This window comes from Nyctereutes procyonoides, unplaced genomic scaffold (genome assembly GCF_905146905.1).
Source record: "Nyctereutes procyonoides isolate TBG_1078 unplaced genomic scaffold, NYPRO_anot_genome, whole genome shotgun sequence".
NCBI classification, from domain to species: domain Eukaryota; kingdom Metazoa; phylum Chordata; class Mammalia; order Carnivora; family Canidae; genus Nyctereutes; species Nyctereutes procyonoides.
Genome location: NW_026575121.1, coordinates 60,482,855 through 60,497,839, shown reverse-complemented (window position 1 = coordinate 60,497,839; position 14,985 = coordinate 60,482,855). Strand labels below are relative to the sequence as shown.

Sequence of the window (14,985 nt, the reverse complement as noted above, 5' to 3'; positions counted from 1 at the left end):
AGCAGCAGCAGCACTCCTGCAGCCACCCTGAGTGGCATCCGCAGGCTCAGCACTATAGGGCCTGCAGGGGAGGTTCCCCAGAGCCTGGAACGTGCCATTACTCTTAGGGGACCCCTGATACAGCCGGGGAAGGAGCTGCTCCATGAAGCAGTTAGCAAACTGTATGCAGAGCAACATCATGAAATGCCACACAGGGGCTGGCTGGCTCGGGAACTGGTCCCAGGAGACGGGGGTGGGGTGGGGTCGGGGGGTGGGCAGCAGCAATGTGTGTGTCACCTGGAGACATGTGCCTGATGACAAGAAGCGTGTTGAGTGTCGGGATCCAGTACCTCCAACCCAAACACACCAGGGAGCCGGTTTCATTTTGTTGTCTGCTTTGCTTACACAAAGGGATAATTCACAAACACAGAAACATGAATATCACTGCTTCCTGTAAATACAAGGTTGCCCTCTTACAGATGTGCAAAGCATCCTTTGGAATTGTCTTCCGGGTCCCCTCACAGGGTGAGGGGGTGTAGTCAGGGTCTTCCCTTTTCAACCAGAGACGTGTAGTCTCTCCAAACAGCTGAACTTCACTGGTTGTAGCTACATCCACTGAACATAGACAACACTGACACATTTACAAGACATTTTGAGCAGGGGAAGCAATGTGAAAATCACGGATCTGAGCACTGCCGGGACCTCCGCAGGTCCCCAGCCCACCCCTCCAAGGCACTTACCCACTCCACTCCACAGCCTGGGCCCACACTTACACTCATGGGGAGCTGGTCTATGAGTCCTTAGGAGAAATAGTTCCTCTTGGTCGAAATCTGCCTCCTGGAATTTCTACTCATTGATTCATGGCTCTCTACACTATCACCCGGAGACCATGAGGACTCTCCACCCCTGCCCAATGGCAGGAGCCTGCAAGCCTGGAGGGCACAGCTGGGCTCCTGCTTCCCAACAATGATCAAGAGAACATTTCAATACTGATCTTAAAAAGAAGATGATGGTGTCACCCACTGGATGGCTGGTTGTTCAGACCACAGGGTCTGTATTAGTCAGTAGGTGCCACATCAATGCTGCATAACAACCTGCCCCCAATTAAGGGCCCCAGACATGTTACCCCCAGCTCACAGTGCGGTGGGCTGGCTCTGCTCCACATGTCTCACCATGGACCAGGCTGGAGGGCAACACCTGCCCTGGCAGTTCTCCCGCGGGGTCACCAGGAGCAGGAAGGGGCAGCCCACTACAAGCACATCTGAGCATTGGAGCTGCCAGAGCCAGTCCTACAGCCACATGTAAGTCAAAGCAGACAGACCCATGTCCTGCCCCTGAAGAGGTGGTGGGAGGGACACTTGCTGGCAAAGAATCTGAATAATCTCACCATGCCATCCTCACAGCCTCTTCTCTTTGTCCACCAAGGACAGCACAGGACACCAAGAAAGCCTTTTTCAAATTCCAGACACCAAAGTCCGACATTTCTTTGACTTCCACAGATGTAGTTTGCTCTGAGTTTAGTGTATCTTAGCTGCTGGAGACGACCACCTTCCTGCATGCTCTCAATTTATTCAACCATTTCTGCTTCCTTAGAAGGTCAAGGTAGCCAATTTATAGTTTCTTTTTTTTTAAGATTTTATTTATTTATTCATGAGAGACACACAGAGAGAGGCAGAGACACAAACAGAGGGAGAAGCAAAGCAGGCTCCTCGCAGGGAGCCCGATGCGGGACTCGATCCCAGGACGGGGATCACGCCCTGAGCCAAAGGCAGACGCTCAACCGCTGAGCCACCCAGGCGTCCCGAATTTATAGTTTCTTTTTTTTTTTTGGCAGGCGCTAAACCGCTGAGCCATCCAGGAATCCCTCGAATTGATAGTTTCTTGATTGCACATGTTCTTTTTGAAAATCAGGGAAGTATTCACAAATATCCCATCTTTGGGGGCTTCATTTTCCTGCTGCAGGTCCTCAATTCAGACCAACACGTGCTTTCTACCACTTGCTACTTGAGCACATGTGGAGACAGGTAAGTGCCAGGCCCAGGGTGAGAGGTCAAACAGGGCATCAGTGAGCCATGGATGTGGCGAACCACCACAAGGCAGGTAGCACAGTGGGCATGGGGATAGTGTGCGCCCAGGGGTGTGGGCTAGGATCACAGGAGTGGCTCCGAATTAGCTGATGGGCAAGCAGGAGCTCCAGGCAGGGGTGGGGGTGTGGGGTGGGGTGCAAGGTGGTCCTTGCTTTCCATCTGATTCTGTCTCTGGAGTCCACTGATGGAGTGAGGTGCTCCACTTCCACCTGCCCACTGACCTGCACTGTACACCCTCACGGCACCTGTGCAGGCATCACACTCACCTGGCCGCAATGGGCCCGAGCATCTGCATTTCCAACAGCTGTCTGGGCAATGTCTCGTCAGAGACCAGACCCCAAGTACCCAGGTTAGACTGCGGGGAACCAGCAACACCTCCAATGGGCAGTCCTAAAGGAGAGTAACCCACTGATTTCAGCCCCAGAGTTTTTCTTCGGAATCTCTAAAACCGACTCCTGACTCCCTGCTGCCAGAGCCACAGGAACCGCCTGCATATGTGCCTTGTTTATGGTTAATAACAGTTCCCACGTCTCGTAGTCACTCCCAGCCCATTACAGATCCCCACCAACACCTCTTCCACCTGCCTGAGTGGCATTCTTCCTCAAAGGCCTCCACACCCTTCAAGACAGATCTGAAAAAGAACTAAGGATTCATCACCACGGAGAAGCACCCAGGCATGGGGACGGCACCAATGCATCTGGCAGACACTGTGCTGGACAGACTTTAGTTTTGCCAGATGCTCTGGCCACGGCACCAAAAGCCCCTATATTTTGTGCACAACACCTTGTGCCTGGAAAGGACTGCTTTCTTTGACAGGTACATTGGGGGTGTCATGCCACTGTGCTCCACGGATGTCCTGGGAACAAAGCTTCTTCTTGCTGCTTTGGCCCTTAGCTCCCAGCCTGCTGCCACGCTGAGCCTGTCTCAGTCACACACCACCTTCCCAGGGAGGACTGATGGCTCAAGAGCTGCACGCAGCCTAGATGGTGCAGGTGGCAGCAGGTGGGCCTCACCATGCTCTTCCTTCTCACTGCTGCGTCCAGCTCAGTCAGCCCCACCTCCAGAACACATCCAGGATACCCCTGCCCCTGCCGCCTGCCCCCTACACAGCTGCCACACAGGCCCCAGGGGCTGTCCAATCTGTCCTGGACCAGGCAGTGGCCTCCTTGGCCTCCTGGTCATACAGCAACTCCACCTTCCCAACAAGCAGCCAGAAGAGCCTTAAAAACCGCAGCTCTAGAAAGGGGAACCCTCTTGCACTGTTGGTGGGGATGTGAACTGGTGCAGCCACTCTGGAAAACCGTGTGGAGGTTCCTCAAAGAGTTAAAAATAGACCTGCCCTACGACCCGGCAATTGCACTGCTGGGGATTTACCCCAAAGATACAGATGCAATGAAATGCCGGGACACGTGCACCCCGATGTTTCTAGCAGCAATGTCCACAGTAGCCAAACTGTGGAAGGAGCCTCGGTGTCCATCGAAAGATGAATAGATAAAGAAGATGTGGTCTATGTATACAATGGAATATTCCTCAGCCATTAGAAACGACAAATACCCACCATTTGCTTCGATGTGGATGGACCTGGAGGGTATTATGCTGAGTGAAGTAAGTCAATCGGAGAAGGACAAACATTATATGGTCTCATTCATTTGGGGAATATAAAAAATAGTGAAAGGGAATAAAGGGGAAAGGAGAAAAAATGTGTGGGAAATATCAGAAAGGGAGACAGAACATAAAGACTCCTAACTCTAGGAAATGAACTAGGGGTGGTGGAAGGGGAGGAGGGCGGGGGGTGGGGGTGAATGGGTGACGGGCACTGAGGGGGGCACTTGATGGATGAGCACTGGGTGTAATTCTATATGTTGGCAAATTGAACACCAATAGAAATAAATTTATTAAAAACAAAACAAAACAAAAAACCACAGCTTTGCCTACAAGTCTCAGAGGCTCTGATTTCCCAGAGTCTGAGCTGAGGCTGGGGCCATGGCCCAACTTCATATCCAACCCGGTGTCAGGGGCTGAATGGTGTCCCTCGCCCCCCATTCCATGTGTTGAAGTCCAGCCTCAGGACCTCAGAATGTGACTCTGTTCTGAGATGGGGACTTTAAAGACATAACTAAGACAAAACGAGGTCACCAGGATGGCCCTACTCCTGTATGACCCGGGTCCTTATAAAAGGATCAGACACAGCTACACAGAGGGTTGACCGTGTGAGGACACGCGGAGAAGACGGCCATCTGCACGCTGTAGGAGAGGCCTCAGGAGAGTTCAGCCAGCCCTGCCTCATACCGCCAGTCTGCAGACTGTGGGAGAGAAGCTGCTCACCTGTGGTTCCTTATTGCACCGGGGCTGACAGATGTGTGGGCCCGAACCCTCTACTCCCGCTCCCCCAGCCCCAGCCCCCTGGCCTCTGGGCTGTCCCCACCTCACACACCAGGGCTTCAGACCCCACAGTGCAAATATAAAGAGCCACATTACACGCAGAAGACACTTCCCCAAACTAAATATTACATAAAGAATTCATAGGGTATGTTTGGCATTTCTGGGTTAACTACTTATTTTCACACATTAACCCAAGCAGACACCAAGTCTATAGAACTTTGCACAAACAGAAGCTGGGTGGGGAGGTGTGGGGCACAGCTCCTCTCTGTGATCTGCGGGGTCTTGCTCTGCCGTGTCATGGGCTGACTGGTCAGACAATTCACACTGGCTCCAGGTCATGAGGGACACAGATGTGGCCATCAGACAGTGTCAGGAACCAATCCCTCAGCATTCCACCCAGTGGATTCTTGGTGACAGCAGCACGTGGTTCTGTCTTCCAGAAGTATTCTGGTGACATAGCCCAGATGTGATGCCCGCCCCAGGGACGGGCCCCTTGCCCTCTGCCCCCCACCAGGTGGCAGCTACAGAGGAGAGGCGAGAGGAGGCTCTTTCCTAGCTGAGGGGTGCTCTGACCCAGGGAGAAGGGGGCAGCAAACAGACGGCTCCTCCAGAGAGGCCCTGGGGCAGTGGCAGGGGTAGGGGATGCCACATGCTCACAAACAAGCTGGCCAGCTGAGACCTGCTGGGTGTCAGCAGCAGGCAGTAGGCAGCGTCTTCACCTTTTACCTCCCTTTCGTAAACCACTCACCTCTGTTGCTTCTGTGGAGCTTTCCATAAGCTTAATGCAACCTGGAGACTCTCTGGCATGACAGGAATATTCAGGTATATGCGCAGAACAGGGACTGTCCATTATGAGCTCTGTCACTGCCCAGTCCTGCTGCTGACCTAACTGGGCCCTCTGTTTCCACACCTGCAGGATGGGCATGATGGCTAAGCCTCCGAGTGGCCATACAGATCAAAAGGCACAATATACATAAGATGCTTGCCTTCTATTTAGGGAAAAAGAGTAATAACTAAAGAGATTAAAAAAAAAACAACAAAAAACTCTGCATTGATACCTATGTAGTAAACACAACTCTTTTCACTAAAAAACAATCTTTTAAAAATAATTTTTTCAGATCTTAAGTTCTGTAGAAGAGCACATGGTTGTGTGACTCATCGGTCTGTTTATATATTCACACCAAGCAAACATCGAAAATAAAAAAGCACGCACCTAACAAGAAGGAGGTAAGTGAATTCTAAGAGTGTCCTAGTCCTACTCAAGCAGGGAGAAGCAGGGCCTAAGCCCTTGAGCTGCCCAGGAGAAGTGAGCTGATTTGCCCCCTCATACCTCTTTTACCTCTTTGCTCTTCTTGTCTCTAGCATTATTCTCTGAGGCAATCCAGAAAAATTGCAACCTCCCCAAGGTGAGGCATCCAATTATGGTCACTGGGCCTGTGAGAGCAATTACTAGAAGACCAACCAGGGGGAGAGTCCTCCTTGCAGGACTGACCAGGGGGTGTGGTCCTCCTCCCAGGACTGACCAGGGGGTGTGGTCCTCCTGCCAGGACTGACCAGGGGATGGGTCCTCCTCCCAGGACTGACCAGGGGATGCGGTCTTCCTGCCAGTACTGACCAGGGGATGGGTCCTCCTGCCAGGACTGACCAGGGGATGCGGTCCTCCTCCTAGGACTGACCAGGGTGCGGGGTCCTCCTCCCAGGACTGACCATTGGGTGGGGTCCCCTTCACAGGACTGACTGGGGGGTGGGGTCCTCCTCCCAGGACTGACCAGGGTGGGTGGGTTCCTCCTCCCAGGACTGACTAGGGGAAGAACTGAAGACCACAGGTGTGGGGCAGACCCATCGTGCAGGCTCTGATGCACAACATGAACGTTCCAGTCCTCACTGAGGGCCATTCAGCCTTTCAAATAGGACAGAACTTATATTTTTACTGTCTTGTATGCAGGATGGGCATGATGGCTAAGCCTCCGAGTGGCCGTACAGATCAAAAGGCACAATATACATAAGACGGTCCATTGGTCTGGCCCACCTGCCCACCTGGCCGTCGACCCTCATCCATCCATCTATCCACCTTCATCATTATCCACCCACGACAAGAGCTAGGGTCATGCTCAAGGTGAAAGGGTGGAGAAGGTGGCATGAGATTTTTAAGATTCTTCCCCAAGGTTGACTCGTGGACCAGTGCCATCACCATCACTGGAGACCCGGAAAGTGCAGGTTCTCAGGCTCTGCCCGACTTCCAGAGTCAGAAACCTGGGGCGGGTAGTGGGGGACAGGAGTCTGTGATGATTCCTTCCAGATTCAGAGGCCTTGGCTGGAGGACCAGTGTTCTGAATCCAGCACATGTTTAAACCAACTACAGACCGATCAGCATCTCTCCCTCAAGTGTTTCTGACTTTTTCACCAATTACTGGGAATCTAAAGAAAAAAAACCAAAATAATGAAAATGCTGGAAAGGGAGACCACACACAGCAGAGGAGCTTTGCCACTGGAAACTGCTCCTGGCTTTGTGATGAATGACCAGTTTCCAGACACATAAACTTCGGTTCTCCTGGTCAGCAGATCCAGGCTCAGGACCACATGACAGCTCCACCCTCCTTGACATGCAGACACTGAGAAGCAACGCACCAGCCCGAAGGATGGGCAAGGCAGCAGTGTCCAGACCAGCAGACGAAGAGGCCCACCTGTCAGTTCAGGTGGAGCCGTGGAAGGAAACATATGAGAAGCCTTTGAAAGGTCCCTGAGTGCAAGCCCTCAGCTCTGACCTGGTCCTCAGGGTCGGGCCGCCAGCCCCAAGTCACTACACCAGATGCAGACCTACGTCCTGCCACATGTGCCACGAACCGCCCGTGACCCTGGAGGCAGATCGTCTCTGTGACCCCCGGGGAAGAGCGGCTCTGGCACAGATGGGCAGTTCCTAAGGACGCCCGTGGGGTCTGGACCTGGCTGGTGAGTTGGTTGACGCTGACCTACATTCCGGACCCCACAAGGGAAGGTGTGTGTGCCCCCCGGACAGTGGGTGGCACCGCATCAGTGATGCAGGATACAGCCCACTCCACGTTCCAGAGCCTGCATGCAGTGGGGCCAGCACACAGCCTGATGGAAAATGAACACGCGCAGAGGGAGCTGATGGTGTTAATGGGACACAGGCAGGGGTGCTGCCTCTCCCCTGACTAAACAATACCAGGTATTCATCAAACAGGATGTCTGTTAACCTGGATTTAAAAGAGACTTGGTGAAATCTGCAGCTGTTGGTAGCACAGATGTGACAAAGGACGCACGTTTGGGACTTGCTGCTTAGAGCGAGGCTGTCCTGGCCAACACGAAGGCTCGGCTCGCAGCACGATTCAGGGAGCAGCCATCCTTCCTGCTCTTCGCAGAAGCCTTTTTACAATTCTAAATGCACATGCATCTTTCCGAGCTCACAGAGAAACCTCCATCCCTAAAACCTAGGGAATGACATCACTCTTGGAACTGTTCCTGCTCCGTCATTCTGACTCCAAAGCTGGAGTAGAGGCGTGAAGAGCAGGCATAGCCTCCGGCTCCCCCTGCAGGGCGGGTAGGGGTGCTCCTGTGAGTCAGTGACCCACCGTGCACTTCACCCCACAACACAGGTCGTACCCCACACCCAAGCAAAACGCAACCAAGTTCCAGAAAAAGGGAGCTATCTATCTGGGAATAAGACGCAGATGGCATACAATGGCTTTATTTTCTTTTGACCCATATGTAATAAATCCAGTAGCTTTAATCACAAAAATCACCATTAAACACTGAATGTCCCCCCAAATCTGGTTAGACCATCACACACAACGATGTTGACCCTGATTTAACCATGGCTCTGCTCTCCAAGCCCAGTGGGGTCTCCCACTGATGAGAGAGAGGGAGGAAGGACACCACGCCCAAGCCCAGCCACAGAATCTAACCTCTCAAGAAAAGCATCACTTAGACGCCGACGACGTAGTGATGTACAACTAACATACGGCAACATCCGGCAAAAACGTGGCCACTTACTTTTAATGACATACGGCTATTTCCTCTTCATTTCAAGGACAACCAGTGAGTGCAGGTGCCCTGCCTTCCCAGGGCAGCATGGAAACCCAGGGGTGGCCCCTGGAAAGCCAATAGCAGGGCGCTGCCAGCTCAGCGTTTTCTCAGACCTAAAGGGATCCATTCAAACTGCTCCTCAAACTCATTTTAAGTCATCTTTTAATTGAGACAGAAAATGAATGTCCAGTGATGCTGCTCCCCCCTACCTGCACCATGTTCAAGCATTTGTCTTAGGATTTAACATTTGGGGAGGAGAAGAAATATCTCCTTGAAATCAGCTGGTGACAGCCCCAGCGTCCCCACGCCGACCCGGCCCTGGAGGCCCCAGGCTCCGATGGGTTTCCCGAACGCCCCCCCGGGCTCGCGCGCGGCACCTGCAGCTGCAGCTGCACCTGCCCTGCCCGGTGCGGTACGTTACCTAGCCCAGCCGACCGTCCGCGGAGCCCTGCCAGCGGCCGGACAGGCGCCCCTCATGTCTGCTTCCCCTTAACGTTAATGGGGAAGGGCGCGGAGGCTGTCGCACTCCCCACGACCGAACACATGATGTCAGGCTTAGGAACACAAGACCCGCGGCTGGCAGCTCCTCCTACCAGTGCGCTTGCAAACCGCGGTCAGCCTCTGCACCATCGCTTCCAGAGCCATCTCTTCATTTCTCAGCCAGAATCTCATCCTCTGACAGAACAAGTGACCCTCTGCAGCGAGCTTCCCTCCGCAGCAGAAGGTGCTTTATGGGTGGGGTCGAGAGTGGGGAGGGGGCACGGCCGCGCCTCCCTTCCCGGGATTGGCTCCTGCGCCCCGCCAAGGGGGCGCGCCCTGCGGCAGGGGGGCTGCTGGGCGGAAGCGGAAGCAGCGCGCCAGCCTCGCCTGTCCCCGCAGCTACCCGGGAGCCCTGCGTGTGCACCCTCGCGGTCACCTGGGGGCCCTGCGTGCGCATCCCCGCGGCCACCTGGGGGTCCTGCGTGCGCATCCCCGCAGCTACCCGGGAGCCCTGCGTGTGCGCCCCCGAGGCCACCTGGGGGCCCTGCGTGCGCATCCCCGCGGCCACCTGGGGGTCCTGCGTGCGCATCCCCGTGGCCACCTGGGGGCCCTGCGTGCACATCCCCGCGGTCACCTGGGGGCCCTGCGTGCGCGCCCCCGCGGCCACCTGAGGGCCCTGCGTGCGCGCCCCCGCGGTCACCTGGGGGCCCTGCGTGCGCGCCCCCGTGGCCACCTGGGGGCCCTGCGTGCACATCCCCGCGGTCACCTGGGGGCCCTGCGTGTGCGCCCCCGTGGCCACCTGGGGGCCCCCACAGTACCAACTGTGCTCCCCGCGCAAAGGCACAACCTGCTCCCGGTCCCTAGCAGCGGGTTCTCTGCCTTCCCTGGAGACGAAGGAGGAGCTGTGGGGGGCGCAAACAGACGGTGAGGTGAGGTGGCCACCAAGGTGGCACTGAGCCGCGCCCCCCCCTTTACCTCCGGCTGCCCTCGGGCAGGTGCAGAGGCCACAGCAGCCGAGAGCACGCTCCCCACGCCGCCGCATGCTGCCCCGCCACCCCAGGCCTCTGGATCCCCTGTGGGTCCTGGTGGGTGTGCGGGCCCGGGGTGGACGCCAGCTCCCTCAGCCGCGCTGCCGGCCTGGGGTTGCAGGGGCGGGGAGGGAATACGCCGCACGCTGGCGCTGGCTGGGCCCTCCGACCTTGCCATGATTGGCACGAAGCCACTTGGTGCATTTTACACCTCAGCGCCCTGCAGCCTGCAGATGCAAGTCCTGGTGCGCGCCCATGGCGGCCACATCTGAGGCCTGGGGGAACAGGTGTCCTCCGGGCCCGCATGGGGCCTCTCCTCACCCCCCCCCCCCGCTTGCACCTTTCTGTGGTTGGCATTGCAGGTGGCTGGCCCTTCCTTACAGGGGTGTTTCAGGGAGAGGCGCTGAGGTCTGTCAATGGTTTGGGAATTCAAGCTGGAAGCGGCTGAGGTTCAAACTGCAGCTCCTGTGAAGATAAGGGCACCAAGCCCAGCCCCAGGAGTAAGCAGACAAGGGCGACACAGCATTGGCCTCGGAGCCGTCATGAGCCTGGGGGGCAAGAAAGATCTGGAAACTCACTATTACAACTTGAAATAAAGGGGAATAGCCACATCTGGAAGGTGCGGGGTAACTGAAATGGAGCTGCTTTTTGCTTTTGTCTTTTCTTCCTTTTCTTTTTCTTTCTCTCTTTCCTTCCTTCCCTCTTCCTTCCTTCCCCCTTCCTTCCTTCCTTCCTTCCTTCCTTCCTTCCTTCCTTCCTTCCTTCCTTCCTTCCTTCTCTCTCTCTCTTTCTTTCTCTCTCTTTCTTTCTTTCTTTCTTTCTTTCTTCTTTCTTTTCTTCTTTCATCAGAACCACCTGCATACCAGCAGTTTCATATGGTTCAAGTAGAGCCCACTGAACAGAGGTGTCCAGCAAGGTGCCACCGGGAGCAAACAGTGGGCCTCCCCTTGTCTTGGGCTGCCCCGCCTGAAGCAAACCGTGCGGTGACACACAGACTCCCTCACACCACCTGCCTGGACTTCAAGGCAGAGACCTAAGTGTCTACAGCACAGGCCCCGCCCTCCCCAAGTGCAGTGGGCGGCACCCACTTGCCCCTGTCCCAAAGGCAACAACCACTACACTTGTCCTCGGCACCCACACTTTCCTTGGGCCCTAACTGGCCCCCCAGCCACACTCCCTCAACCCTCCGCCGCCTTCCCCAGGCATCTCCACCTCCCCCTCACCTGGTGCAACCCCTTTTTAAGTACACAAGTGTACTCTGGCAGTGCTCAAACTTGAGATGCAATGGAAGCTACAAGGGCTCGTTGACCTCACCACAGCGTTTCCCATCAGGTGGACCTGAGGTGGGGGCAGGAACCTGCATGTCCTACAGGATCCCAGGCAATGCTGATGCTGCTGGTCACCGGCTGAGAGCCACGGTGAGCCTATCCCATCTTTAAATCAAAAACTAAGTGGAGGGGAAGACATACTCTCTGAGCCCTGCTCTCACTCACTCCCATGCCCTTTGTGGTGGGATTCCTCCCATCACACTCAGCTTCTTCCCTGAACTCCAGGCCTTCCACCCTTTCTCCTGAAGTGCCTCTGGCTGGTGCCATTCCCTGGACTGAGCTGCTCACTCCAATGGTGCTTCAAGGCTGTCTGCAGCCCTCTGTGATGGTTGGCCAGGCCTCAGCAACCAGATGTTTGCTCAAACACTAGGCTGGATGTCATTTTGAGGGTATTTTGTAGATGTGATTAATAGGTAAGTCAGCAGACTCTCCCTGGTGTGGATGGCCTGATCGAATCAGTTGAAGGCTTGATGAGACAAAGACTGACTTCCCCCGAGGAAGGGGGATTTCTGTTTCGACACTGACTTTAGGAAAAAAAAAAAAAGACTGACTTTAGGCTCGACCTGCAACATCAGCTCTTCCCCAGGGCTCTACCCAGTACCCACTCTGCAGATTTCAAATTTATCAGCCCCACAGTCATGCGAGCCAGTCACTTAGAATAAATCCCTTTCTCCTTTCCTTCTTCCATCCCTCTCTTTCTTTCTCAATCTCTATCAAACCTTTACTCTCTCTTTAAATTAGGCAAAAATGGTGCTTTCTATAAAAATCATTTCGTATTTGCCCAAGTATAATGATCATGATGATACCACCCAATGTTTACTGGGCACTTATGTTCTAGGGACCCTCCTAATGTCTTTGAACTCATTTAATCTTCACAAAGGGGTGGGCACTATTTTTATCTTGTTTTATAGAATAAGGCACTGAGAGGTTAACTTGCCCAGGGTCACACAGCTAGCAAGTGGCAGAGGCAGGATTCAAACTCAGATGCATATAAACACAGACCTAGAAACCAGTTGCTTCAGGGAGTCATTGTCACATCTCAACTGGAATGCCACCCGCACAGTCCCTTACAGTAAAGGACAGTTAGGTAGGTAGGATCCCAAGCCATCACTGCACAAGAATCTTGGCCCATGTGTCCCAAGGGCACAGGCCCTGCTTTCTGCTATCTTGCCCCTTCCTAGAAAGGAAAAGCAGGACAGGAATGTTTCCCCGCCCCTTGAGGCCAGCGAGCTCCCAGGTGGGAAGACAGCTGTAATGTCACACCTGGATACCAAACACATCCTCTTAGCAACAGTTTACGGAGGAGGAAAGTTAGCCATGAAAGGAGGTGAGAAACCAGGAGCCCTGGGAGCCTGCCCTCCTGAGACAGGTGGGGCTCTCTAGGGGGCGAGGGGTGGGGAACGTGCTTCGGCTGAAAGTCACCATGGCCACCACGCCAAGTGTCCTGCGTGGCCCTGCCCCACATGGCAGGGGCAGCCTGGGGAAGGGGGACTCGGAAGGAATGCTCTGAAGAAATTCACATCACAACACTAACAGCCTTGCTCTGGAGCTGAGGTGTCCCACAGGTGCATTTGGAGTGTGGCCACACACCACTCCTGAACAGCCCCCCACCACACAGGGTGGGCTGAGCGAGGCAGGCAGGCCCCCTGCCCCTGAGGCAGTGACACTCTGCCTGGGGCCCCATGAACAAGGACACACATCTCTACGGCCCATCCTGGCCTGGGGTGAACATGCTGGTGAATGAGGTGCATCCAAGGGCACCATCCCCCAGGGAACTTATGGGCCAATGTATGACAAAGTCAAGACACGGACAGCCCCTGTCCTGGCAAGGTGCTCTGGTGCACCCACACCAGTGTTCATAGACACAGATGTTTGTAGCAGTGGAGGGCAGAGGGGAGGGGAGAGTAGGGGAAGGGGGAGGAGAAGGGAGGAGGGGAGGAGGAGGGGGAGCATAGGAGAGAAGGGAGAGGAGAATGAGTATGGGGAAGGGAGGGAAGGGACAGGGAGTGGAGGAGGTGGCAGGGAAGAGATGGGGAGGGGAAGGGAGGGAGGGGGAAGGGAAGGGGTGGCAGGGAGGGGAGGGGGTAAGGGAGGGGACAGGAGGGCAGGCTGAAAGCAGCCAAGCTGCCTGCAGTGAGGGAATAACTGGGGGGGTTTCCTGGTTACCTCACAAACCACAGGGCCAGTGAACTACAGCAGCAAGGTGCAAATACAGGAAATAGGACTCCATTTGTACCAAATTCAGAAACAGGCAAAACTGAGCTGCTGGCTACGGAGACACACAGTGTGGCCCCCTGCAAGCCCCAGCAGGGGGCTACAGATGCAGGTGGCTTTCCCTGGACTCCATGGGGAACAGGGTGCTGGAAATGCCCGCCAGCCACAGTATTCAGAGTAAGAAGGAGCTGTGGAAACCTGTAGGGTCCCCCGCCCCAGCCCACCCACCCCCAGAGGAGCCACCAGGACGGACTTCATGGTTGGGTGGGGGGAAGGGCAGGGGACTGCAGTCCTCAGGATGGGGTCAGCCCACACCCCAGCACCTGGCCTGCCCCCAAAGCCTTGTTTGGGGATGATCACCTGCCAGCCACCTTTCCTAGAACCCTGGGCCAAACACAGGCCAGAAGAGGCGGGATCCCACAGGGGGGCTGTGAGGGTGTCCCACACCTGCAGTCGGGCCACAGGAGATGCCCCTCACACCGGTCAGAATGGCTTCCATCAAGAAGACAAGAGATAGCGAGTGTCAGCGAGGCCGCGGAGAAAGGGGGGCCCTCGAGCACGGCTGCTGGGAATGCATGCGGGTGCAGCCACTCTGGAAAACAGGACGAGCAGCCTCAGAAAGTTAGTGAAACAATCACATAATCCAGCAATTTTACTTCTGGGAACACAGCTAGAGAAAGGAAACACAGAACCCAGAGGTACCTGGGCAGTACGCCCAGAGGTCCTGCCTGTCCGTCTCTGGCTTTGGCAGTGCTTGGACAGATCAGGCCCAGAGACACTCTCCGACCAGCCTCCCACTAGCTTCCCTGCCACCCTCTGCCTCTGGGACCAGCGTGCACCCTATTCTGAGTTCAGCTTCTGATTGCCAGTCACCCAGGAGCTTCCAGACTCTCAGAATTATTCCCCTCAGGTGGAGGACACCATCAACCACCTCGTCCACGTCACCTGCGGGTTCCCACACCTCCCTCTCCCTGGCCTCCTATTTCTACTGCAAGACCGGGCTCTGGAGGGCATGGGACACTTGTTCTAAGAGCTGGTGGGGGTGGGAGGGAGCTGTCCCAGGATGAATGGGGTCAAACGCAGGATGCTGTGGAAGGCACCCCGGTTCTGGAGAAGAGGTGGAACCAGGCCCTGTGGGTCTGCATGCCCTGGGTGCTGCCCGCACAGACCCCGTCCATCTCTGTGATGCATCAAGAACACGGGCAACCCCGGCTCAGCTTCACAGGCTGGGCTGGGCACGCATCTCTTTGAGAGGCTGACCCTCGAACACGTCTAGGAGCCTCTGGAGCCCTGCAGCCTTCAGGGCCTCTGATGTCCCCCTGGTGCCTGGACTTGTGCCTGAGCCTCTCCCTGTAGCCACAGGGCAGCTTTTTGACCACCTGGGCCCACTCCCAGCTGTGGATCACGTGGAGACCCTAAAGCTACCTATAGCACAAAAGGGGT

General features: G+C 55.4%; 1 protein-coding gene across 6 annotated transcripts in view; it reads right to left on the bottom strand.

Moving 5' to 3' along the window:
• Positions 1-14,985, bottom strand: part of MCF2L (MCF.2 cell line derived transforming sequence like) — a 130,419-nt gene that overhangs the window by 85,616 nt on the left and 29,818 nt on the right. For 2 of the 6 annotated variants that reach the window (XM_055335896.1, XM_055335901.1), the window contains exon 1: positions 9,086-9,164. The exons of the other annotated variants lie outside the window; for them this stretch is intronic. In XM_055335896.1, coding sequence (XP_055191871.1) covers positions 9,086-9,164 — 79 coding nt within the window. Of the gene's footprint in view, positions 1-9,085; positions 9,165-14,985 lie in introns of those variants that run through there. 6 annotated transcript variants of the gene reach the window in all.